The following is a 25634-nucleotide window of genomic DNA, read 5'->3' as shown; positions in this document are numbered from 1 at the left end:
CGCAAAATGTCTATAAAAGGTAGGTAAGAATGTCAAGTCAAATCAACATGAATTGGACATCATACGCCACCAATTACCCATTGGAAAGAGTTTCAACAAAAGCAGAAAGAAGGTAAAATCATATACGGTGAAAGAAAGAGACTCATAGCTTCTGCATTATCCATCAAAGTAGCTGTCGGACATGACAGAAAAGAAGAAGAGGGTGGAGACTTCATTTAATGGAACATAGATGCATTTGGTGACATGAGAGACTATCTAGGGACCAAATTAAAGGATGTCCCAGAAGTCTCAGCGATCATCATAGAAACAAGGTAAGTGATACCGTGGAGGGAGACAATGCGAACATGAGGGTAAAAGAGAATAAAAAGGGAGAAACTGTAAAAGCAACACATCCTTTCAACATTCCAAGAAACTTTTCAAATGACGTGAATTATTTACTGGCCTTGTTGCTGCTTCCACCGAGGCACCCACTTTCCACCGCTCTTAGGCTCCTCAGAAGTAGTAGCGGGGGTTTGCGTACGAGAAGGGGGGGTGGAGGAACCGGAGTCGCGAGCACTAGGGGGCACGTAGCGAGATGGTGCAGCGCCGTTAGAAGGGGAAGCTGCAGGGGCAGCTGCAGAACCAGAGCGGAGATGAGGAGGCACGTAGCCACCGGTTCTGCGGGGAGGCTGGGCAGCAGGCTCTTCCTTGGCAGGCTCAGGAGCAGCACCGCCGGTGGACTCCTTGGCGGCTTGACGCTCTCTCCAGCTAGGACCGCCACCAGTGCGAGGAGCCAGGTTGAGGCGAGGAGCAGTACGTTCAGGCTCTGCACGGGTGGGCGGCTCTGGAACACCGGCTCTCCGGGAAGCAAGACGGGCTTCGGCCTCCTCTTCGCGCTGCTTCTGTTTAAGGGCCATCTCATCGAGTTTCCTATAAGGGAGGTTAGCAACATTCTCCAACATCGACAAAGTAGGCCACAAGGGATCAAAGCTGTGAACTCACTTTCTCTCCTCTTCGCGCTTGGCCTTCTCCTCAGCCAGAACACGTCTGCGCTCTTCCTCCTTGGCAGCACGCTCTTCTTCCTCACGCTTGATACGTTCCTCTTCCTCCTTCTGGTGACGTTCAGCTTCCTCACGCTCAGCCCTCTCACGGCGCCTACGGTCCTGCACTTCCTTGATACGTTGCTTCTTCTTAGCCTCGAAATCTCTCTCGGCCGCCTTGCGACGCCTCTCAAACTCCTCGTGGCGCTTCTCAGAGACATCCTTGCGGAAGGTGTTGAACACAGGTACCAGTCGGCTGAGGCGGTGCTTGAGAGCAACAGCCTCCTTGTGCTTGTCCTCAGCCTCCTTCAGGGTCTCAGCCTTTGTGGCCTCGTAGAGCTCCATATCACGCTTCTTCTGTGCCTCGTAGTCGGCAGGAATGTGTTTCAATTCCTCGCGACGGAAAGCACGCTCCAGATGGTCAATACGCTTGCCAGTGGTACGGATACGATCATTCAGCTCGTTCTTCTCCTTCTCGAGCTGGGCGAGTTTCATCGCGCGGAGGCGGTTAGCATCGAGGTCCTTGAGATCAACTTCGCTGAGGTCAATGCCCTTCACTCCGCTCTTCAACTCCTCAATTTGCTTCTTGAGTTCCTGCTCGCGAATCCGATCCTGCTCATCCTTGATGCGCTTCTTCTCGCGCTCGCGCTGTTCATCAAGCAGACGTTGCTTCTCAGCCTCCTGGAGCTGCTGGGTACGGATCCGCTTGCGGGTCTCCTCCTCTCTCTGCTTACGCTGCAGAGCATCAGTGGCGGCCTCCTTCTTCTTGTCGATAACGACACGGCGAGCCAAGGTCTCCTCATGCTCCTTGGCAGCACCGACAGCAGCGCGGGCGTGGGCCGCCTGCTTGGCTTGCAGACGAGCCTCGTTGTACGAGGGATCGACATACATGCACGAAACATGAAGAGTCTTGGCGAGGCGGGTGAGCTGCAGGCGAGCGATTTCCGCAGGGGTGTTCTGCATGCGCTGCACCGAGCCCACCTCGCTTTCAGCAGATCCAGCCGCGCTACCAGAGTGCAGGGCCTTAGCAGACGAGAACACATCGCTGTCGAAGGTAAGGACACCCGAGATGTGGTCTACCCGAATGGCGAGATCACCCTTCTTGCAGCCGTTCATGATGAACTTCTCGATCATGGCGGGGGTGACCTGGAAGGGGTCGGGGAACTGGGCCAGCTCGTACACGAACTTCAGCGAAACCGACTCATAGACCTGAGACAGCTGCTGGAAGAGGCGGGTCAGAATGACCTGCTGCAGAGGCACAACGTACTTCTCCATCTCGGGATCAGCACCAATCTGCTTGAGGATGGGGGTAATCTTCTTGCAGATAGACAAGGGGTGGAAGTCGACCTCGAGGATGTTGTAGAGGTCACGGATCTCAGGGCGAACACGCTTGAGCAAACCCTTGTTGAGAGCATCCTTGAAGAGAACCGCACGGGTGGGAGACTGGGCCATACCCAGGAGGTTGGTGAGGCGAGTGTTCTTGTTTTTGCGAACCTCGTCCACGTCGACCAGGGCGCCACGAGAACGAGAGGTGCTGATCACGGGAATGGCAAGAGCAGACAGGAGGACGAAAGAGGCGGCCTTGGTCATGTCGGCATCAGTAACGGAAGGGTTCTCCTTCTTGGTACCCTGGCCGGCAGCGAGGCTGGCAGCGGACTGGCGGAGGAGGTTGTAGTAGCGGCTCCAGGCAGCGGCGTGGAAAAGGTAGTTCTCGCTAACCAGGAAGATGCGGGCCAGCTTCTCGTAGTAGTTGGCCATCATGACGTTCTTGGCCGGGCGCTTGCTGAGGCTCAGAAGGGTGTGGATATCCTCAATGCTGCGGAAAGCCTCCTGCCAGAGTTCCAACTCAACGGCCACATTCAGCTGCTGGAAACGGGTATCCAAATGGCGCTGAAGAGTGTCGGGATCGCTGAGGTTGATAGCGTGCATCTGAGCAGAATACTTGGCAGCGTTCTGCACATGGTTCCGGAGGAGCTCACAGAGCCTGCGGAATTCCGTCTTGCGGGTGTACTTCAGGCAGAACTGGAAGGCCTGGAGGGCGGTAGTCTGGTACATAACCTCGAGACGAGCATTGTTCTTCAAGATTTCCAGAACGGTCCGGTAGGTCTCCCAAAGGAACTTGAGCCATGGGGTCACGACAGCACGGTCGGTACGATCACGGGACTGCTCACCGGAAACAGTGGCGAGAAGGATGGTCTCAGGGGTTTCAATGGCTTCCAAATCCTCCACGTTAGTCGAGGGGGCGGCGGATTCCAACGAGGACTGGATCTCATCGGCCTTGGCTTGGGCTTCGGTCACCTTCTTCTCGGCGAGTTCGATGAACTTCTTGAGGACGACCTGCAAATACACACAGCCTGTAAGCTTCTAACCAATACAGATAACCGTTTCCACCTCTGGTCCTCCATGATTCGCGTACCTCGATAGTGGCCACATTGGTGTTCTGAGCGATGTTCTTATATTGATACAATCCATCCTTGGCGGCCTTTCCCTTGCGAAGATCCACGCACAGCTCGACGAAAAGTAGCATAACCGGTTCCAGCGACACGATGGGGCTGCTGCGCGTCCTCTTGGAGGTGACATGTTCGTGAAGGACATTAAGGGCGGCGGGGGCCTGGCCCACGGCGATAAGTTCCTGAGCCCTCTAAGACGAGCAAAAACACCAGCGTTAGTTTCCATCAGACATCTCCGTTATCCGCGACCGTCGTCATTTTGCATCGATGTCCATCGCAGTAGAAGGCTCCACTCACCTTCAGGACATTTTCGGGCTTGATATGAGGAGGCGGCGGCATGATGGGTGATGAATGCTTCGGGATAAGCGATTCCTATCGAATTATGGCAAAAACGGCACACGTCTGTGGTTCGAGGGGCGAAAAAAAAAGGTGGATTTCGCTCGACAACGGGGGGCAGCAAGTGTCGAAAGCGATAAAGTCCCTATTTGCGAATACACTGCCACGCGACGGCCCTTCAACGTCGGTTGGGGAGGGATCTTTGGGCTCTGGCGGGCGTTGTGCGAGATTTCAAAAAACAGGCCGAAGGGCTTCCCACTTCGGTTAAGCGACCTGGGTCACGTGATATGAACGAGGAGTCAGCGCGACGCCGCGTGATATCTCACTTAAAGTCATGGTATCAATATGGAATCTAGGCTGGAACTCAAAGAGAGGTCTAATCCCTGGCTATATTTCTGTAAGGGAATGGGGGGGGGTTTGCCACAGGGTGGTTCGTGAGCCCGGAGTCATTCTGATATCCTGGAAGAAGAAGCTCGGACTCGGACAATACGCCGGCTGGAGAACAATGGGGTCGCATTCCACCAGGGTCCATCTTCATGACCAGTCAGCTGGGGCACCACTTTGTTGTAGTATGTACGGTACTAGGTAGTACCTGAATCATGTCGAGTACTTTGGTTTGTACAAGTCATCATCCAGCCTGCAGAACAGGCAAGGACCATGACATGAATTCATTACCAACTATGGAGTAGACCATGAAACAGCCCATCAATGGCCTGTCGTCACGTGTCGTGTATGGTACGGTAACATTGAGATTTGAGAACACGAGAGGGAATTGGAACTCATGCGAGAGAAATTCAATGAGGAATGTAATACAGAAGCGGACGTCAGATCAATCAGAATCATAATAAGAAGAACTATTAGTCCAACGAATTTCGGGGTTTCTTCTTAAGAGCTTCGATGAATAAACAATCGGATGATCCGTTCCCAAATTCTACTACATTTTCGGCATCCATCATCCGCCTTTTTTTTTCGTGTTTTTTGTTAAGAGATACTGACTAATGAGACTAAGTGACTAGCTAGACTAGCTATTATTCTACTCCATTTTTCCCAGGTTCAGGGGGAAGCATAAGAAAAGCTGAGAAGAGGGAAAGAAAGCAAAGTTGGTTAGTTAATTAAAAACCAACATCCGAGATTCCCTTTTCCTTCCCCCCCCCCCCCCGAAAAAAACCAAACCAAAGTTCAAAGGTCGCCTCACAGACCACCCAATTCTTCATTTCCCTTTCTTTCTCCTCTTTCTTAGCTTCTCGACTTGTCACTCTTTTCCCAAGTTCTAATCCTTGTCTCGGGGCTTCACCTTTTTTGCTTCATTTCTTTTTATTTTTCTTCTTCTTTTATTCTTTTATTCCACTTGAGCCATTATTTCCGGGTCAACCTATTCGGTCGTTCTCTCCGTTGAACCCTTCCCCCCCAAGTAATATTGGAACGTCGTTCTCTCGCTCATAATTTAATTTCCTCCCACCATAAACCGCAGCCTCTCCCTTTTGGTCGGTGTCCGCCTTTCTCTCTCCCCTTACTCGGCTCGACGCGCGAACCTTACTTGACCACCTTCTCTTCCTTCCTACTACTTACCGGTCCAACCCACACACACACCCCCCCCCTTCCCTTCCCGTGTGTGCGCATATAGTTAATTCGCACCTCAAATCGTCCCGATAACAAAAAAAAAAAAATTAAAGATTTAAAAAGAAAAAGAAACAAAGAACAATTTAGTCTATCACGATGCCTGCTTACGAGCTTCGATCGGGAGGGGATGTTAAGAACAAGAAGCAAAGTGTGGCCGATTTGAAGTATCGACGATTGACAGAGCTCAATGCTCGTCTGAAGGAAGACCTGGACCGTCCCCGGGTCAAAGTGTCCGAGGCTGCGATGTCGTACGTCGTCCCCAATTACCACTTGGTCTACCCCTCGTGTGCGACCGACGGATACTGATACCATCCGTCTTGACGGGAGCAGGCTGATTAATTACTGCAACAACACTCGCGACTTTATGGTACCTTCCGTATGGGGCCAGGTATGCGCCGTCAATTCTCCCCTCCACGAGGGACTCAACGTCTAGCTCGTGCGATCGAAACAAAATCAGGAAACTAACCAACCTCTCCCCAGGTCGACAAACGCGATGACCCATACGCCCCTCAGCAGCAGGGAGGCTGTTGCACGGTCATGTAATGGATCCATGACATTCCACGCCATTAACTGAGCTACCAAGCGGTCCATTCTACCCTCAAACGCTACGACATCACCTTTTACTACCTAATCTTATTCTTCTCAATACCTCTTTTGACCTTTGAAAACGTCGTATCGCTACCCACTCGTCACGACCAGGACTACGTACCGACAACCGATCAGCGGGGAGGCGCGGGATTTCTGGGTGCTCGTGAAGCTGTTCAGCCCCCGAAGGAAACACGCGCTGGACCTGCATGAACTTCGGACGCTGACGACGGGCCAGTGTATGGTCGCATTGGCCCATGGGATCCGCTGTTGATGACCTCGATAAACTTCGATATGCGACGTCTCTCTTTTTTCTCTTTTCCTCTTATCTTTCTCTTCGAGCTATTTGTGCCTTGATATGTTGAAAATTCCCTTTCTAGCCTTGGCGGTATGCCCATTTCTTCCCCAGTGATATCTTTGATTCCTTGATATTTCCTATGTTCTACTGTTATGGATGGTGTGGGCTTCTTTTTTTTTTTTTTCCTTCTTCGTCCTTTTTCCCTCTCAGATTCCAAAAGAAAATCACCACAAATCCTCGGAGGGACGATGTGACGTTCCTGGCGTCAGATTTGATGGTCCTTCTTGTATCATAGATTTGGTGGTCTCGAACCAACTATAATACCGACATGACTGATTCAAATCCCGGGAGCTGCAGCGCAAGATGCACACCATCTCAAAATTGTATGTATGCAGTAAGCACTATCGTAAGCATTCGACCCAGTACCAGCAGCCCCGGAGGAAACAAGCTGCATAAACCAAGAGAAAACGACCCCATTGAACAAATCAGAGTCCGCCATAAGCAAAAAAAAAAAAAAACAAAAATCCACACAAAGAAGAGCCTCAAGCTCTACATAGTCGTTCTCGCAAACTCCACCCGCCGCTGACATCATCCGCCGCCATTGACTTCCTTGCGATCGATATCAATCCCGACCATCGGATAGATCAATCACTCACCACCCCACCTTCTCCCCCCCCCAAGAACACCAACCGAAGGCAAGACTACTTATTCAAATATCCCCACCAGAACTAAATTTTACAATCCCAAGACAAATTCAATTTTCAGGGTGGAAAAAATGACAACCCCAGAGCCCCAGAAAAAGACATCCGTCGCTACAGAAAAAGTACACCTCCCACGCATCACGATCAAATACTGCACACAATGTAAATGGATGTTAAGAGCTGCTTATGTATGTCTTTCCCTTTTCTTTTCATGAACATACATACCCTTTTGTCATGCCCACTAGGTCGTACATGGACATAACCTCGTCACTTTGGACCTTGTGTCACAAAAGTGCATATTTCACATCAATATAAAAGCAATATATCAAACAAATATCTACATACCTACCTTACCCACCTCCCCTAAAGCCCCAACCCCAACCCAAACCAATCAAACCCCAAGCCAATATAGTAGTATCTCCAACTCCAACTCCAATCTCCCCCCAACTAACAATTCTCTCAAGTTCGCCCAAGAACTCCTCTCCACGTTCAGCACCGACCTAGGTGAGGTAGCGCTCATCCCAGCCACGGGGGGAATCTTCACAGTAACGATATATCATTCCTCGTCGGAGGATGTGGAGACGCAAGAGACGATCTTGTGGGATCGGAAGACGAATGGGGGGTTTCCTGGTACGTACCTCGTACATCATCGTCGCTTGGATCTTCTTTTTGTTTGGTTTGGGGTTTGTTGTTTGTTTGTTTGTTTCGTTCTTGCTTTTGGTGGGGAAGGGAGGCGATGCTGATATTGTGCAGAGGTGAAAGTGCTTAAGTCGTTGGTGCGGAATGTGATTGATCCGTCGAGGGATTTGGGGCATACGGATCGGGCGTTGAGGGCTGCTAATGTGCCTGTGAAGGAGGGGGGTGTTGCTGGGGTGGGTTCGAGTGAGGGACAGGGGAGTGAGAAGGTAGATAAGGGTGAGAAGGAGTGTCAGGATTGTCGGTGATGGTGTTGAGTTGGTAGGTATTGGTTGGGTAGATGGGATTGCACGGTGTACATCAGATTCCCAAGGATAGATATACCTGTAATGTATAGACATGCGAAACTACTGATTGCCTTGTTATACTATGTGACAGAGCGCGGGGTGAGTGAGACTAGGTGACAGTGACACCGCGACAAGCAAGATGTATTGGAACGATCTAGATAGATTATGCTCGACAACTTAGGTGGATGAATATATATATCACTGCATTGACATATTCCACAATCATGCTACTGAAAAAGAAAAGCGATAGCAAAATGCAACTAGGGACCCGTGTTTTCAAACACAAATGAAATTTAAGGCACAGTCCAGCCATATGGTGAACCTCAGAACGCCAAAACCACGCCCTGACTCTATGTCCGCCAACCCAAAGCCTATCCGGTAAAAAATATCAAGTAGGAGAACAAGGAAATGGTCAAAGTGAGTGAACGATAATAATGTGGAATAAAAGGGAATATTGGGGAAAAAAAAGGAAACAGGAGACAGAACGAAGGCGTCAGAATGTTGATAAAAAGAAGAAGAAGAGTATATAATAGGGGTTTCGAAAGTTTTAATGCGTCCCTGCAGTCAAAAAAGGCTGACCTCCTGACTTCAGATATCATCTGATCAGGATATCCGACATCCACAAGTGGGATTGATATGCTCGGAAAGCCAGAACGTACTGCTGGTGTGCGGAGAGCATCGCCAATATCACTAAGATATGGTCATTGGGGATGTCATCCGAAAGGACTCAAAACATGCACATGCCAATATATCGCGGGCCATCCCGCGCGTCTACCTCGGGAACCGTGCTTTTTCTTTTGGGTTGCTCGGTTTCGTATGTCAACCGAGCTGGTCGTGAACATCATGCAATTCCATCGTAATTCCGGGTCATCAGCCAATGCATTACCCAATCCTCCCATTGATCCACATGAATCCCAGCCATAAACACCTTGAAACCATGTAAAACAGAACATTGATCGATGAATTCTTCTTGAAGACAGACCATCATGATTCACCGCTCAACTCATGATGGTGAGAATGATGGGTTTTGCGTTTCCAGAATGCTAATCGAAGCCGACTTCGACGTTTCAACAACTTGCGCGACGGCTGCTCTCCGCCGCTGGACCCATCCCATTGCTGACCATTGCCGTCATGCTTTGGGCTTCCAGGGGAGTGTGTGGACTGTTTAGAATAGCCATTGCCGCTCCCTTTCGCGGGCGCCATAGCATGAGTCTTGTTCATCTCATCCGACTGAGAATGGGAAGTATGGCTGGATTGTGGTGGATGACCCTCCGATTCTCGGTCAATATTGGAAGAGCCTGGACGCGCGTCGTCCCTATCACTTTCACGATCGCTCCTGCTACTGCTTTCCTGGTTAAAGCCCTTGTCCTCACCGTCATCTACAGTAAGGAAACTGGTTGCGTTCGTAGCAGGAGAAATAGGGGTCATGTTATTGCTGTAGTTACTGATGCTGTGGGTTCGGGTACAACTGTTCCGCTGAGAGTTCGATGGGCCAGATGTGCGTCCCGATGAGTTAGTGTTGGCGTGATGGCGACGATATGTTTGTGGACCATTGCGTGAACTACTCGGTCTTTCGCCTGTGATTTCCCCCGTACTGTCGCGGACGCTCGAATGATCCTGTGAATCGTCCTCCTTACCCGAGTTAGAGAAAATGACGGCGGCCAGGACTGCGGGATCTCTTGAAGAGTGGTTCGTGTCAAGGGAAGAGTGGCCGTCCGCGGCTCCATTGGATACTCCGGAATCCGTCCGCATCCTATTTCTGTCTGGGGACGCGCCTGCGATGGAGACCATGGCAAGGTCTGGCACAGCGTTGGAGGACTTTCGCGATGGTGTTTGCGAGGGCAAAGGGCTTCCAGTTATGTCCATTGAGGGACCGGCTGTATCCGGAGAGACGACAGGGCTGATGGTGTTCTCGTTAAGACTCCCGCGCGAGGTCTCAGAATCAACGGACGAGTGGACTGCATCAAAATAATCTGTTTCGCGCCGGCTACTGTTTTCATTGGGTGGGAATGATTGTTTGGCAGGGGAATCCGGTCCACTCGCCTTTAACGGTGCACGAAGACCCTTGAAGCCTTTCAAACTCACGGCTGGACTCTGAGTACAGGGAGATACCACGTCTTCAGGGCCACTTTCGTCCAGTAAAGCCTGCTTCCTTTTCTCCAAATCAGCGAGGTGATGCCATCTGGATTGATTATTTCGAATATGCTCAACGGTGAATCGCATATCGGGCAAGATATCCGCCACACCCTCGAATAGAGGAAGGGCGAATATAGACATAAAGCCGATCTGACCTATGGCGAGTTTGTATACGTTTCCGAGTTCTGGTGGCCCGCCGAACAAAGCAGTTTCCATGCCAACCTCCTTTTCCATCTCGCCCTGGTTGGCGAACTCTTCCTGCAGAATCTTGGTCCATTTTTCAGCCACATCCCACGGCCGCGCCACATTACTGATATCGGCGCATTTGATCAGCAGACCACAAAGAAGGGTCTTGTACATATCGAGATCCTGGGGCTTCCATCCATCAACAGTCTGGCCGTTCTCATAGAACTTCTCCTGCAAAGACCCAAGTCGCTCCATGAACTTCTGGTGCACGCCCATGTCTGTTGCCAAGATCGAGCTGATCAGCAACTTGCGGATCTGCTTATCCTTAAATGCGGACGGCCAATAGCGGCGCAAGATCTGGGAAAAGGCAGCGCAGTGAAATGCCTCCAACACGGAGTTGTCATTGTAGAGCTGTGCCAGCGGTGCGTTGAGCTTGACCAGGAAAAAGTTGTTCACTCCAGGGTGGCCCACGTCATGACCAATTGCCGATATCAACAGCGTAAGAGTATCGAAGGGTGTGAGAAGGGAAGCAATAGGAGATTTCGAATCAGTATCTCGGGTGACGGACCCATAAGGGGGCAGGGCGCCGATGCGAAGGAGAAAACAAAATACGGATTGCAGGACGTCAATAGCATGTCGAAAGTTATGGTAGAGAACAAAGGAGTTATAGGACGCACGACACGCAAGTAAGAATGTCCGAAGTTCACCTAATTCACAAGAAACCGCACCCAATCAGCCGCCGCAGCAGATTTCCACAGAACTTGATGATTCACTTACCTGGCGTTAATTGCCACTGTTCCAGATTTGGCATAGTGAAGGCATGGTGCAAGATTTCAGAAGCCCCCAACACAAGCTCATCATCAGAGAAATCATGAGCGGTAAAGTTCCAGTTCCCGATCTGCTCTTTGATGAACTCCTCACGTTCTGGGCTCACATCTAATTCACTCCTGGAATGATGAGTTAGACGAGTTGGTGTTATAGGTACTGCAGTACATACCGATCCTGAAATTCTTCGATCACCTCTTCGGGATTGCAGATGCCCTTCATAAGCTTCGACACCCTACACAACACAGTAAGTACTGTGTTCGAGTCTAGTGATGGTTGAAACCATCAAGGATGAACTCACATTGCTTCTCTTAAGTAGGCATAGGGCTGCTCATCGTGAACGCCCACCCACGAATGCTTGCGCAACTTTTTTCTGGACATGAAGCGGGACTGTTCTTTCAAAGCGGACTTGCGAGCACGGAAGGCGTGGACTACAAGGCCTTGCATCCTAGCGATGCTCAGGGGTGACGCTAAGACGTCAACGGCTCCCGCATCTAAGCATTTCGATATCTGCTGAAATTCGGGGATCGCCCCATTGCGCTGGGGGTCAACAGGCACACTACTAGGGGGCTGAGCAGAAGAGCGCAAGATAGCAACCGGGACGATTAAGTTTGGGGACTCTTGAACTTGAATGTCGGCAGACAATCCCGACAATAACTTCAGATCGTGCGCCCCCTCGGACTGAGATGAGAAGGTGAAGCCGCGACGCAACGACGCCGGAGATGGAGGAGATACCTCAGGCCATGAGCCCCGGCCACTCTTCCGACGCGATAAGCCGGCGTCTTCCCCTGATAAATCGACGTCAAAGAACGCAAAGATAGGTCTGCAGGTCGTGATGGCGTCGTCACTAAGTTCGGCGAGTTTGGATGCGAGAGAGGGGCCAACATTACACAAATAAACTATATCGGAGATTCCAGTCAGTAACAGTACCCGTGAGAAGTACCAGGTGAAACACAAGACATACTTCGCTTGCAGACCCCCAGTAGAACCTCCACATCTGATCGCAGAGAATCGGGTTCGTCGGGAAAAGTAAAGGCACCGGAACTGGAGGCATTCGAGGAATCAGTTGGGTTTTGATATACCCACCGTTCTTGGACTACACGGCGATCAATATACACGGCCGAGCATTCGGCACCATCCATGCTGTCGACTGGGTTCGGTACACCCATAGCTTAGAGCTTCTCCAGTTCAAAGTGTGATTGGATGGACAACAGAAGCAACAGAGTGGTCAAAAGAAACCAGTACTCTACTCAATCCAAACTCAGTCTCATAAGGCGAACACCGAGTTGATAGTGTAGGCTGCAGCGTGAATAATTACGGGGAAACGAAAAAATAAAACAGGGAAAAACGAGTGGCTGGCAGAGTATATAGAGAAGGTGAGGGTGGACGGTAGGTGAAATGCAAAAGGAGAGACTGAGAAATTGAAAGGAGCAGCGACCCTAATCTTTTTGGGTTCTATCGGGTCAGCAACCATATGCAACGTTCGGGTGATGTAGTGTATGTAGGCGACACGGCGAAGCCAGTATGGAGAGGATCAAAGAGTACTGCTCCCAGGAAACCGGGGACCGAGAAGCAGCCGCAGGTGCGCATTCGAACAATGGATTGTTCGCTGTAGTTGTCCACAGAGATTTGATCAATTGTCAACCTGCCCAGGGTACAATACCAACCCAGAGTCCCTATTTCCGAGACATCCAGTTCTTTGTTCCATACACAAGCCTCCAGATGGCAGTCTACCACGATCGCCACATACACGTACACGGGATCCACTCACGTTTGTGGTCGGCAAAGCTCAGTAGGTCGAGAGAATAAAGGGACCGAGAGCGAAACACGGCCTGGTGTGGGCCAATTGCTTAGTGCTTTGCTGTTCTGCACTATCCGATAGAAACCGATTAGAAACACCCCGCGGGATCGCGACACATGTAAGATTCGCCGAAATCAAGGACGACAAAATTCGAGGCCCAGAAGCGGGAAATCTTAGGGCGTCATGGTGGGCCACGGGCAGGGCCACACGGGAAAATGATGACACGAGACTCAAAAAGGTGAAGAGGAGCACAGCGTGCGGTCGCGCTGATGGTCGACAACCAAGGCGTCTATTGGAAGAGCAAAAACCAAGTCGACGAAGTAAGGAAAAGACGATGGAAGATGGGAACAATAATCCGAGAGTAGGTGAAAGACCGGAAGTGTGCGTTCAGATATGAGGTTGGTTGAGTACTTGTACAAAGGGGGACGTTGGCACAGAGAGCACTGAGGCGAAGGAAAATGAAAAAAGGGAGATAAATGTGCAGACAGTCGTCAATGAAATTGTTCAGATAGGAAAATAAGATTGTAACAATAAGGAAGGGAAGAATGAAAAAGAAGAGAAGAAGAAGAAGACGATAGATGATGGAAGGAGGGAACGAATTCAGGGAGTGGGAAAGAAGAGTGGAGGACGAGTGGATTGATTGAGGTTCTTTGGGTAATTCCGATCCAAGGGCCCTATCGGTTGGCGCAAATGTAAGTATAACTCTGGAGAATAGTGTAAGAGTCTGTTCAGTTCAGTCCAAGTAGTGCAATGGACACAGATGAAGATAAAAACTGTCCAGTAGAAAATGCCAGTTCCGGAAAGGTAGAGGTCAGCGGCGTGCGCTTTGTGAGACTGACTTCGTTTTCTTCGTTTTTTCCCCTTCGCTCAGGCTTTCTTCCAGACTTCCAGAAGGTCGCGGCACGGCGGGTGTGGGCGTCGTCAGAGACTCGGCGATGGGGCCGATCTGTAGGTATTTATTACATACGGAGAGGTATTGATAGGGTAACCGATGTGGTGTATCGTTATGCTACGGTCCTCTCCAGTACAGTACATCGTACTTCCCAGGTAGTACTACTAGTACGAAGTATCCTTTTTACTATTAATAACCCTTTGACCTTTTTACAGATTTTAATTTATACGTCAATGGGATGGGAGGATTTGATATCTTCCACAGCAACTCTGCATAGGGTTCGCCATGACAGGAACCAAGTCAGACAACCTTCAAGATTGAAGGTTTTAGGTGAGATAAAAGACGACAAGTGCCAATCAATGGAATCCCTACCCAACCGGACTAGTAACCACCCAATTTCCTGATGATCGTGATGTGTGTCCAATCCGGTCCCGGGCAGCATGTAAGGAAGAAGACTAGAAACTCGACAGAACTGAGCTGAGCCACAAACGAGGGGACACGGACGCACAAATCGGATGAAGGTTTGTAACAGGTTAGAAAAAGAAAAAAGCAAAAAAGAAAATATTATTAAGAAGTGACCAACACTGGCGAGATAAAGTGAGCGGAGAGAGTGGAGAGGGTGACGCTTAAAGCAAGCGATCTCATTAGCTCCTTTCAATCTCCGCGGGTTTTCTAGAATGCCGGCTGAATTTCCTAATCACCACTAAATCTATCGTCGATTCAATGAAGGATTGTAATTTCGATTACCTGGGTAAATTATTACCGGAAGTGTTTGGTACGGATTTATTGAGATCATCTACTTACCTAGGCACAAGTACTACCCTAAGGTAGTCATCAATCTCTTTCTCTCTCTGTTTGTTCCCTCCTGCGGTACATTACAGATTGTAATTTAATTTCTGAATTGCTAATGCGGATATGTAATCAATAGAAGTTCATCATCTTCTAGAACTTCCATGCGCATGGCACATAAGCAACTTTCTGCGCTGTAAGGACTCAACCTTACTAGCATTGCCCGAAAATAAAAGAGGGTTTAGGAGGGGGGAAAAAAAGGGAAAAAAAAAAAAAAAAAAAGTGGCAACCAACCGCTGACGTCGATTCCCACCTCAAGAATGTGGTTCCTATGATGTGATGGATGATCAACCGAACAAATAAATGAGATAACCACAATTTCGATTCAACCGTTGTGACAGGTGGCAAAGATTGCGCGCCCCTCCATCTCTGCAGCCTCTTACGTGAGTAACCTTTTCTCAATAACCTTACTAAAGATCTGGGGAACTATTGGACCCTCCTGATCGCTTGAAGATGATATTTGATGCGCTGGTACAGTATTGTTTTCTTACCTCTCGGCAGCAGGGCATCGGCCTCGTTCGTCAAAGGGAATCAATGGAAATCCCGTCGTGCCCATTCGTTCGGAAAATCCACCAATAAAAGGGGATCCTTGGACAGGGAAAAAGAGCCCCACGGGAAGTTGTCACATGGTTCCATTCCAGGTCGGTTGCGCGCGCGCATGGACATGTCTGTATCTGTATGTATCAAGTGTCTCGCGTGAGCGAAATGTTGTTGAAGACCTTGGAATGCGGTTCATGCATTTTATGTAGGATCGACGATGTTAAAGTTCTGAGCTTGACGCAAGGACTGGGCCCGCCGTACTATGTACATGCATATTCCATTGATTTTTAGAAGTTTTGTAAGGTACGTACGAATATGTACATACACACCGAGCTACACTCCTCCTTCCTTACCGGTATACAATTTCAGATGGAACTGTCATGGTGAACCGACTGCACGTAAGAAATAAATCGATCAAATCGCAGACCGGGGTCCAGATTCCAGATTCCGCCCCTAGTGTGTGCAACCAACCTCCAACTAAGTGGGAATTTGTCAACCTAACTTGGGAGCCACCAATATCAAACTAACAATGGCAAGCACCACTAATAAGCACTAACCACTTAACACAATCCTTCCATTAAACATTTTGCCTTTATCTGAGGCTCAACCGCAGACAAAACAAAAGTCCAGTGACGATCCCCTGCCACAGTACAAGTGCTATCAGCTGTCCAACTGGCTTCGGCGCTCGGGTCAATGTGCATGACCAGGTTCCCATCGCTTCCTATTAGTCCCTCGCGTCTGGGATCGTCCCCGTCGATCCATACCACGAAAGAAGAAAAAGACACTGGAAACGGCATACTAAGCATTATCATTTGTAGTATCTACCCCGCTTCTCTTCTATCAAGGGTTCTGTCGCCTGCCGACCGCCCAATGAAACCTCGCGCAACCGTGTTTTCATAGGGACGACGAATACATCGGAAACCGTGAAAAACAATTCTCAACGCTAATATATGAAACTCCCAGTTCATGCCACCCTGAATAGTCTTGGGCCATTGCGGACAGCGGTGTAACCCAAATATATCATGCTCATAATGTAGGAACCAAAAAGTCAAAATAAAAAATAAAAAATAAAAAATAAAAATAAAAATAAAAGAAAGGGAAGGGAAGGAAAAGATGCATACAGATGAAACAGAGCAACAGATTAATCTAGAACCACGCTGATGGCAAAAAACCCAAACCCCGTTTTTTAAATGCCACACGGTCCAAACAACACAAAGGAGATACCAAAGTAGAGTAAGAAAAGAAAAAGAAAAGCAAGAACATAATAAAGCTATATCATACATTTCCTAAAAGTTCCTTCTTCTAAGGTTCTGCAAGCATAGAACCTGGAGTAGGGCTTAAGAGAGCAAATTCTTGAGAGATGGGCTTGCGCTAGCGCCAGAACCACCATTTGTCCCGTTGACATTCGTATGCCTGCCACTGCTCGTCGGACCCGCGGGTGCGGAGACAGGTGCATCGTCTAATTTCCCTGGTGGAGTCCGACCTCGTGGATCAACATGAGCTTGCGAAACGGGAGGTGACTGCGTTGGCGCACTAAGAACGCGGTCGACAGAATAGACACGTGCCGGGGGTCCCCCGTTCAATGCGCTGAGTGAGTGCTGTGGGGAGTGTCGAACCATTGTAGAGTGCACATCCGGTGGTGAGGCCGATGGGGCGTATGGTCGAGGCCCTGTCGGGTGAGAAAGATGAGGAGAGGGTATAGAGACTGGCCCATAGGGGCTCTGATGAGTGGGAAACGGCTGGGGAGGTGGAGGAGGGTGAGCTCCACTCGTGTAATGATGCGGCGGGGCATGGTGTGAAGGGGCAGGCTGGAAGCCATTCATATGATGCGGTGGGGGTGGTGGAGGCCCTCCGCGGTAGCTAGCAACTGGAATACCATTGCGAAGCTTATCCCCATAATCGCCAGGACGCTGTTCATATCCCGGATACCATTCAGGTCCATTGGAAGGCGGCGGACCAAGAGGCCTAGGCAGCACCCCGGTTTGAGGAGGCTGGGCATGAGGGCCGTAAGGATGGCTGTGATAGTCTGGAAGACGGGGTGCGGGGAGGACTGGCCGCTGAGCCGAGTAAGGAGACGGCCGAGGCTCTGGAGAGGGCTGGGCAGGTATCTGTTTGAGATGGCATTTATGACACTCGTATGACTCCTGATTCGGTTGGCCCAATGCTTCGGCATTACTCGCTAGTCCATTTCTGTCTGTGGGATTGTATTCACCGTTGAGCTTTGTGACAGAATGTTGAGAGGGGTTTCGATGAATATATGGCGGGCTTGCTGAGGCCGCTGGTGGAAATCTTGGTTCACTCATCCCAGCTCCGTTAAGAAGAGGTGCCCTGTTATCCACAGCCGCTGTTCGCCGCGACTTATCGATAGGCCACCACCGAGGGGTGTACGCGGTAGAGCAACGCGCGCATTTTCTTGTTCCATCCGGGCCAGTGATCTGGGCGGGTGCATGACTTTCGGAATCAACAGCCATATCGTCCGCAGCTTCCTCGGGGGCCGCCCCGGTATTCTTGGGGGTATCCTTCGTTGTAGGCGGAGGAGCTGTAACGCCATTGGCAGCAGATGCCCGTCGGTGTCCGGCCGACGTCGCAGTGTGTTGTGATGCGCTAACAGACTGCTGGACATACGCCGCTCTACGCAGAGTCCCAGTCAAGGAAAGGTCGGCTTGTTTGTAGTTTCGGACAAATCGCTGGAGGGCATTGATACCTTCTTCCTCCGTCGGCTCGCCTACTGCATGAACAACAGACGGTACTGTGTGATGAGGGCACCAGATTCCCGCAGATGCCACTCCTACCTCATCCTTGAGTCGCACACTTTGCACGGTATCTCTCCTAGAGCTCTTAACGGGTGCGATATCGAAGCCAAACGTGTACTGCGCCTGGAAGGCGCAACCAACGTGGAACTGAGCATTACAGCCGCTGAAATGGCATGGCACACAAGCACCATTGTTTGACTTGCAGATTTTGCAGACCTCGCGGTATTTGTCTGCGGGAATGAGTGCAAATCCTTCAGCAGGTTCAAGCTCTTTAGCGTTGGCAAACTTGATCTCGGGAGTCCAAACCGCACAAGCGACATGGACCCAGTTGTTACCATCAGTCCGCTTCAGCGGTTCTCGGGGACCGATCGGCTTGCCTACGGCTTCCTGCCTTTGTCGATAGAGCTTGATAGCTTCGCTAACCATCTCCTTCTCTAACCTCTCCTTTTCCCGATCCCGCTCAGTCTTCTTCTTGTGCGTCGACCTTGGAGCTTCCATCAATTCATGTTCTGTCCAGGTCACAGGGCACAGAATACACTCGTAACAAGTCGAGAATAACGGATTCCTGTCATTTGTACACATGTCGCACAGCCATTTGGTGCAATTCCGTGAAGGGCTGACTCCGTAGCAGCTTCGGTGAACGGTTAGCCGACAGTCCCTACAGGACAAATGTTGATCGCCCATAGGTTCCATCTTGTTACAGATGGCGCAAGGAAGGGTCTTAGCCTTGGGTGGATCGGGGACTATCGGTGCTGGCTCCGGGGCCTTCTCCGGTGCTGGCTTCTTCTTCGGTGCCGGTTCCACGGATGTAGCAGTCGAAGTTGGGCCACTATCTTTATCGTTGGTGCGTCCCTTCTTTTTTGTGGCCTCCTGCACTTGAGGGTTGGCTGTTACAGGGACACCAATCGAGGCAGCAGTCGCAGCAGTCGCACTATTGATGCTAATCGGAGTCTCGGTGGAAATAAGGAGCTGTGTCAGCAGCTCTTCATCAACACGCCGGCGCCATGACTTGTTGCCACTTTGAGAGATCTTCTTGGCGACTTCATCGATATTCTCCCACTGAATTCCATACTTTCTCCATAGTAGAGCGCATCGTAGGCAGAGAGCCACCGTAAGCTGTGGCCCCTTATCTCGTTGCTTCGACGATGGCTCGCTTGGGGTTGTAGTCCCCGGTGGAATCCCAGGGGCACGCCGCCACTGGCGTGAGGTACGTGTAGAGCAGAACTTGCACTGAAAACCACGCTTTTTCTCAACGGCCTTCTCATTATCATAGGCTGAATCATCATGATCGTCTGCTACGTCATCCACAAGCTTTGCAGTGTTGTTCCGCTTGGCTTCCTTCTTGCCTCGCCTACCTTCATAATGATCCCAGATCTGGTGACCGCGGGCTGTCTTCTTCCACATGTAGTAGAACCGCACAATTTGATAATGTGGTACAGTGCCGACATGTTTCGTCAGGTTCCGCCACTCCGATCCGTACTTGGCAACGCCCTGCTCGAACGCTTTTACTTCTTCAGGTCGCAGATGGGGTTCCTTTAGATCCTTGTACTTGTTCATCTGCTTTAACTTGGAAAGAGCAGTCTCGACATCGAAATTATTTGCATAGAGCAGCTCCAAAGCCTTATCCAGAAAATTCGTAGAGTACTTTTCGACCCCAAGATCAGGCGCTATCTCCTTTGCTCTAACCATATAGTCGTCGATGAACTTTTCTCGATCCGCAGCGCTGAGATTCGCACCAGGCGCATCGTCTTCGCCCCGAGAGGGCATTTGGGTCGCAGTGGGCATCTTGAACATTAACTCCGCCGTGCGCACCTGCTTGCCGTTCATGGTAACCGGCTCATCTTCACCGCGCCGTACATACCCCTGCGGCTCATCCATAACCCATTTTGGTCTGTTTGCCTTCTCTTGCTTCGCGGCCTCAAGTGCAGCTATGGCCTCTTTTGACAGCTTCGAGTCCTTGCGGCCTCCAGAGCTCTTCATATATTTCTTCTTGATATCGGTTGGCTTGACATATTCCACAGGACGCCCTGGCCAAGGGTTTACGATCGCCTGGAACCGCGGTCCCAACCGAGAGCTCGCTCGAGGGTATATCCGGTCGTCATAGTCTAGTGCGTCTTCAACACGGCAGTGTATGCCTAGATAACGGTAAGGCCACATCCTGGCCTGCGCAATCTGTTCTTCTGTGGCTGGTCGAGGGGCTTCTTCTTCGACGACGGCAGGAGTACTGCTTGTTGTGCCGTTCGCGCCGTTGGGATCTTCCTCCTCCTCTTCGATGATTTCTTCTTCAACTTCCGCTTGAGACTCTCCAAGGATTGGAGTATTCCGAGCCTCAAGCTTTCGCTCTTGGGCACGACTGCAGGCCGCACAAGCCCATGCGAACCCACGAGCGGGCTTCTTGGTAAGAACAGGCCGTACACAATACATATGATACGTATCATGGCACACAGCGCAATCCACGGAATCAGTGCTACAACATATGAGCATATGATAACATTGACTCACAGGTATAGGCATACGTACCTCGCAGCATACAAACTGCAGCGCTTGCAGGTTTTGACGGCGCTGGTCAGTTCCTTTCTTTTACCGATCTCGACAAGAACAAATTTCCAGCGATCATCAAGGACTCTCTTGACATTCGCAGGGACGTTGATCACTCTTTTCGTAGGGATGACCTCATAGTACCGATGAATGTATCTGTCAAACATCTTGTCATACCAAAAACAATCCCGGGTCTTTCTGTACTCGTCAAGATCATCAATCTCTGAGAGATGCTTGATCTGACATTTTCCCCGTAACGAAGTAAGCGGACATGTATCGGAATGCATGGATGCAAATACAAGTCTCGTATCTGCAACTTTGCGCTGTATATCACGTGGCCTGTAATACCAATTAACGCGCACTGCCTCGATGGGGCCAGAAGGCACATCCTTGTTTGGAATAAACTCCATGATACGTGCCAAGTAATACGGCTCTCCTGGGGGTTCACAGATGAGGTAAACGTGGTCTATAATCAAGTCTCAGTAATTCCTGGAATTTTGAATTGGTTCCATAAAATGAACAGATTGGGAACGCAAAGAAAAAAAAATAAAAATAAAACTGACCGTTCACGGAAAACGTTGTGCCGTCGTCAGCTGTTAGTTTGCCATCTTCTAAATGAGCTCCTCCATTCTCAAAAGAGACCATATTCGAGTTTGAGTCATTCTGCCCTTGACTGGCGCCGGGAGCCGTGGTAAAAAGCTTCTTAGATGCGCTCCCATTTGCAGAACTGGGTGTCGTCGCGCTGGCCGGTTGCTTTCGTTTTCTTGAATTTGAAGCACCATTGGCTTCTTCTAGTTTTGCAGAGAAGGACGATGTGCCAGGAATTGAATCTTTGGCAGCAGAAGTGGGACTTGTTCCATTCACCGCCGTTTGACTTTTTCGAGAGTTTGAAGATGGCGCTGATTTTTCGCCATCTGTTTTGGTGCCATTGGAAGGTTGGTTAGGCACACCGTTGGTTCGCTTTGCAGCTTTGGTTGCGGGTTGAGCGATTTCCAAGTCCATGTCGATGTCACGATCCTCCGCGTAGTTGGGGCGAGGAGCCGCATTACGACCTCTGGAGCGCGTCCCATACGGCGCAGGAGTGGCGGAGGTACTAGGCGGCTCCGTACCCGCAACTTCTGAAGCTGAAGTGCTGGCAGTCATGGGTTGGGACTGCCGTTCGTTGGGGGTGGCGAGCCCTTGGGGGGTGGGAGAGTCGGCAGAACCCGTTCGGGATGACTGGCCAGGGGTGGGCATGCGACGTTGACCCGCGGCAGTTGCTGCAGCGGAAGAGGAAGAATTGGGCCTCACGTGGTGTTGCTGCGACTTCTGGGGCGGTGACCTATCCGAGGCCATGGCCAACCCTCAGACGCGACAAAAACAAAAGCTAATTCAAGATGGGTTGGAGGGTGACATATAACCCCCTCAAGTGGTGGCGTCAAGGCCTTGCAAAGCTGCCTATAATGCGGTTACGTGAAGTTCAGCAGCAAGCCGTGGTGGTTAGTCGAGCCCTCATAAGCGTCGAGTTTGCGGATGGGTGGATGTATGGATCAACCGAATGGAATATGAAGGGGAAAAAGTAAAAGTCGGAAGGGAGACGAGAAGCCTGTGTGGTGCGGTTGACCGCAGGACAGACTGAAAGTGAGACTTAACGGCGGATCCCAGTTGTCAGTAGTGAGTGACCTTTTTTTCCCCCGTTAAGATTCCTCTATTTCCCGAAAGGGAGTGGGAAAATCCGTGTTGTTGTCAATGTCGGAAAATGAAATACACCAGGTGTGCGGGAGGAATATCAAGATCGACAGGCCCCGAAGGTTGACAATAGACTACTAAGTGGACGTAAAAGACGTCCGTGGCAACAGCAGGGAGCGCAGAACACTGATGTGTGGAAGATGTACAGGAGCAGAAATGCGATAAGGTGAAGAAAACCAAACGCAATCAAGGAGGTACGAAGAGAAGAAGGAGAGACAGAAGGGCCGATGAAGCTGTCAAAATAGTCAAATGAAGGTAGCGGCGGTAGAAGAATCAAGCCACTAGGGCGGACTCGTGGGGTGAGCGCTCCAAGTAACAAATGGGTCAGTAGGTCGTAACCAACAGGACGGAACTAGTTCGTAGTTCGGCCGTAGTTAGTTAGAAGGTTTGACCAGGGCTACCGAGACGACGAGGGCCGAAATGATATAGGCACAGGGAAGGGAGAAGGGAGAAACGGAAGATAGTAGACTAACATAAGTAGAATCGGGACGAGGAAAACAAGCAGAGGAAGAAGTGGGACAAGAATGGGAAACGCGACAAGCCCAGAGAAAGAGAGGGTAAAGAAGAGGGAAGAGAAAGAGACAAGAAGAATCAGGAAAGCCGTCCAGGATCCCGACCAGTCCACGTCCTCGCCCCTAGTCCCGATATGTTAATATGACGGATCCTCCATCCACCAAGAACCAGAGAAAATCGCGATTACTCTCCTTTCCTTTCGTTTTATGGTTTAATACATGGTCCAGTGTCCCGGTGCTTTGGCTAGCCTTCCCGCGCCGCTAAAGGTTTTTTTCTTTTTTCTTTTCTTTTTTTTTTTTTTTACCTTGGGGTGGGTGATAGTGCCTATAGTATAGCCATTACTTTGTTCCCCTTACTCTATTAATGCGGCGTTGTGGCCCGCTGGGTGATCTACGTGGTTACTGGGTTTAGCGGGAATACATTTTAGCAATATCACGGATGCTTGTCGCTGGTCTTGTTAGAAAGGGATTGTGTGGGCCGAGCGACCCGATGTGAAGAATGATGTTGATACCCGGGAGGGGCCATGGAAAGGATCAATTAGGACGAGGATGGGATAAAACCAGGAGGGCTCGTGGAGAGTGTCTTAAAAGGGGAAAACGAAAAGAACAAGAAAGAGAAGAACAAAAAAAATATGTATGAAGGACAAGAGGAGAAATTTCTATGTTTAAATATAAAGAGGGCCTAAACCAGACTAGCATTTCCGTTGTTCATTGATCGATGTATTCCAAGTTTGTACACCATCGACGAGAAATGGTAGGCGTTTTTTTACCCCCGAAAATGAAGGAGAGTGGAGGGTACGAATGATCAAATAAGAATAGGAGGAAATAAGGAAAGAGGGTATGGACATTGGACACACAATCTGTGGCAGGAATGTTGTCACATAGGGCAGCGCATGCGCGGATCTGGAAAATCCCAAATGCCAAGTCTATCGAGGGAAAAGCAGGCGCAGCAAATCTTGAAGCGGAGGAGAGGTAGTAGGCTGACTCTCATGCCCATATAATTACGAACTAATGCTACTACGGCGCACTAAGATGATACTAAGTTATCTGGATCCATGATACTCCTATCTTACCGGGGATAAATTCCCAGAAGGCAGACGGTAACTTCGAAGTAGGGGTACTATACGAATGGGTGATACTGCATCATTACTGCAGGTCATTTTCTTTTTGGAAATCTGCCCACGTCTCAGAATTTGCAGCACAACCAACTTGATCACTTTTCCGGGATGGGATGATATCATCCGATAATTGACGCCATGTCAGAGCACGGAGTGATGCTGGTTCGCAGAGGCTTACTCTTGGGGACTAACTACTAAGACAAGTTAGGTAGTTATACTAGATAACTACTTACTCATTGGTAGTATGAGCACGGCCTTGGGTCAAAGTTTGTCGGACCTATTTTCTCCTTAGTTGTCGGTTAAGTGACGGTAATAAGAACCCTCACCAAACAACTAAATCGATAATACCCAGAATAATATTTTACGAGAGGGGGGGGGTTTAATGTGGAGAGGCGTATTTTGCAAAGTGTTTTGTACAACCGAGCGATCAGAGAAGGGCATGGATGGATACGTATCTCTGAAAATGGTAAGGTTCTGGCTACTACTTAGGTCGACGACCGAAAACTCGGTTCAAAAACGACCATAGGGAAAGGGAGCATGGTGCAGGTCCCATGGTTCCATTACCTGCAGGCTAGGCGGTTAGCGGTGATTAGCAGCTACACAGTAGATCCTCAAACATGGGGTTCTTTATGTAGACTACAGCTGATCTGCCACGACAATGAGATAGCCTGTTAAGCATAATGGCGTGCCGGCACTGACAGGAGGTAAAAACAAAATAATATTGTTTCGTTCGGCTGAAAGGGGGGAGGGGGGTGGCATTGCAGTAAGGTTGAGATGATGATAACACATTCCGGTAGCCACGGAGGAAAGCCCTTAGCGTCATTTATGATTATGTAGGGTATCGAAATCTTACTGGGGTCTCCCCCGCGAGGGCGGACCTTTCCTGGCTCGACTTTTGTCTTGGCTGTCCTTCTCTTCATTATGCAACCTAACGGTCTTATCCACAAAGACAATCTGCGTATCAATTGGGTCAACAGTCGACAATCCATTAATATAATCTTAATTGTATTTCCCCCGATCCAGTGCGCTCTGGTCGCTCTGGTCGTAGACGTTAACTCAAAACCGGTCGAGCGACCAACGTACCTTAGGTAAAAGTTGGATCATATACCACCGTTGACTCGGGCCAATGACATTCACCGCAACAAGAGAATAATTCTCCACGGTCGATGATTTGTTGCGCGTTGATTGTCCTCGCCTTTGCGTTGCCACATTACAACCTACGGCTAATCTGCCACACGACCGAAACAAAATGTCCGTCTCGGGTAAGGGCAAAATTGGAGGGTGTGTCGATAATATTAGTAGTATCAGTCGTAGTCTAGCGCCTGTTGCATTTTCGACTAAAAAGAAGCCTTGACGCCGCGTGTCCTCCTGAGTTTGATTAAGTGCAGCCTTACATCTAGCAATGAATGATTGAATCTATTACTCTTAGCCATGATATGGTCCAAGATGGTCAACGCTAGGCTGTGAGTATGATTGTACCAAAGAATATGTATCATCGCTTGCTGTCCAGGGTCAAAGTATCTGACAATTAACCCAATCATATAAAAATATGTCGGCATGAGGATCGTGCTTATCTTCTCAAGCAGAAGTGATAGGAGCTTAATTGTTTCCAAGGAAAGACAAAAGAATATATTTTTCTTTCAGCCATTTCTCTCCTGCTTATTTTGGCAGTGAAAGACGGATTTGATTGTCTATGGGTCGTGCGAGCATAATAATAAGAATAATAATACAATGAAGCGCTCCGTACGGAGTAAGAGTATTACC

At 49.7% G+C, this 25634-nt stretch overlaps 5 protein-coding genes across 5 annotated transcripts; 2 read left to right on the top strand and 3 right to left on the bottom strand.

Moving 5' to 3' along the window:
- Positions 1-22: 22 nt before the first annotated feature.
- Positions 23-4069, bottom strand: tif32 (putative eukaryotic translation initiation factor 3 subunit EifCa). Its single transcript, XM_032051740.1, has 4 exons — positions 3767-4069; positions 3436-3660; positions 982-3356; positions 23-909 (listed from the first exon to the last, which is right to left on the bottom strand). Exons 1-4 carry the CDS (start codon positions 3806-3808, stop codon positions 435-437), a joined length of 3117 nt encoding a protein of 1038 aa, XP_031910651.1. The 5' UTR covers positions 3809-4069; the 3' UTR covers positions 23-434.
- An 882-nt stretch (positions 4070-4951) lies between these two features.
- On the top strand, positions 4952-6502 carry BDV38DRAFT_254740 (guanine nucleotide-binding protein subunit gamma). Its single transcript, XM_032055355.1, has 3 exons — positions 4952-5673; positions 5756-5813; positions 5906-6502. The coding sequence occupies exons 1-3, from the start codon at positions 5522-5524 to the stop codon at positions 5966-5968; spliced, it is 273 nt and encodes a 90-aa protein (XP_031910650.1). The 5' UTR covers positions 4952-5521; the 3' UTR covers positions 5969-6502.
- Positions 6503-6811: 309 nt separating this feature from the next.
- Positions 6812-8067, top strand: BDV38DRAFT_254737 (SelT/SelW/SelH family protein). The gene is made up of 3 exons (XM_032055354.1): positions 6812-7197; positions 7474-7639; positions 7763-8067. The coding sequence occupies exons 1-3, from the start codon at positions 7084-7086 to the stop codon at positions 7951-7953; spliced, it is 471 nt and encodes a 156-aa protein (XP_031910649.1). The 5' UTR covers positions 6812-7083; the 3' UTR covers positions 7954-8067.
- Positions 8068-8976: 909 nt separating this feature from the next.
- pdeB (3',5'-cyclic-nucleotide phosphodiesterase PDE2) lies at positions 8977-12308 on the bottom strand (the record flags this gene model as incomplete). The annotated part of the gene is made up of 5 exons (XM_032060541.1): positions 8977-11021; positions 11092-11261; positions 11312-11374; positions 11441-12038; positions 12104-12308. The coding sequence occupies 5 exons, from the start codon at positions 12306-12308 to the stop codon at positions 8977-8979; spliced, it is 3081 nt and encodes a 1026-aa protein (XP_031910648.1).
- A 3987-nt stretch (positions 12309-16295) lies between these two features.
- BDV38DRAFT_158053 (DNA-binding E3 ubiquitin-protein ligase SNT2) lies at positions 16296-22230 on the bottom strand. Its single transcript, XM_032051738.1, has 3 exons — positions 21076-22230; positions 20495-20978; positions 16296-20441 (listed from the first exon to the last, which is right to left on the bottom strand). Exons 1-3 carry the CDS (start codon positions 21845-21847, stop codon positions 16559-16561), a joined length of 5139 nt encoding a protein of 1712 aa, XP_031910647.1. The 5' UTR covers positions 21848-22230; the 3' UTR covers positions 16296-16558.
- Between the last annotated feature and the right edge of the window lie 3404 nt (positions 22231-25634).

The sequence above is a fragment of the Aspergillus pseudotamarii genome, assembly GCF_009193445.1.
Source record: "Aspergillus pseudotamarii strain CBS 117625 unplaced genomic scaffold BDV38scaffold_52, whole genome shotgun sequence".
NCBI classification, from domain to species: Eukaryota; Fungi; Ascomycota; class Eurotiomycetes; order Eurotiales; family Aspergillaceae; genus Aspergillus; species Aspergillus pseudotamarii.
This window is presented reverse-complemented; position numbering and strand designations above follow the sequence as displayed.

What these genes read in the sequence shown, in the direction of transcription:
- tif32 (XM_032051740.1), bottom strand. Translation starts at nt 3,808, where the DNA reads ATGCCGCCGCCTCCTCATATCAAGCCCGAAAATGTCCTGAAG. An exon ending in AGCCCGAAAATGTCCTGAAG is followed by an intron (nt 3,661 to 3,766) that starts GTGAGTGGAGCC and finishes TGCTCGTCTTAG; the next exon opens with AGGGCTCAGGAACTTATCGC. An exon ending in CCAATGTGGCCACTATCGAG is followed by an intron (nt 3,357 to 3,435) that starts GTACGCGAATCA and finishes GTGTATTTGCAG; the next exon opens with GTCGTCCTCAAGAAGTTCAT.
- BDV38DRAFT_158053 (XM_032051738.1), bottom strand. Translation starts at nt 21,847, where the DNA reads ATGGCCTCGGATAGGTCACCGCCCCAGAAGTCGCAGCAACACCACGTG. An exon ending in CACAACGTTTTCCGTGAACG is followed by an intron (nt 20,979 to 21,075) that starts GTCAGTTTTATT and finishes ACTTGATTATAG; the next exon opens with ACCACGTTTACCTCATCTGT. An exon ending in TGCAGTTTGTATGCTGCGAG is followed by an intron (nt 20,442 to 20,494) that starts GTACGTATGCCT and finishes CATATGTTGTAG; the next exon opens with CACTGATTCCGTGGATTGCG.
- BDV38DRAFT_254737 (XM_032055354.1), top strand. Translation starts at nt 7,084, where the DNA reads ATGACAACCCCAGAGCCCCAGAAAAAGACATCCGTCGCTACAGAAAAA. An exon ending in GGATGTTAAGAGCTGCTTAT is followed by an intron (nt 7,198 to 7,473) that starts GTATGTCTTTCC and finishes AATTCTCTCAAG; the next exon opens with TTCGCCCAAGAACTCCTCTC. An exon ending in GACGAATGGGGGGTTTCCTG is followed by an intron (nt 7,640 to 7,762) that starts GTACGTACCTCG and finishes GATATTGTGCAG; the next exon opens with AGGTGAAAGTGCTTAAGTCG.
- BDV38DRAFT_254740 (XM_032055355.1), top strand. Translation starts at nt 5,522, where the DNA reads ATGCCTGCTTACGAGCTTCGATCGGGAGGGGATGTTAAGAACAAGAAG. An exon ending in GTGTCCGAGGCTGCGATGTC is followed by an intron (nt 5,674 to 5,755) that starts GTACGTCGTCCC and finishes TGACGGGAGCAG; the next exon opens with GCTGATTAATTACTGCAACA. An exon ending in TACCTTCCGTATGGGGCCAG is followed by an intron (nt 5,814 to 5,905) that starts GTATGCGCCGTC and finishes ACCTCTCCCCAG; the next exon opens with GTCGACAAACGCGATGACCC.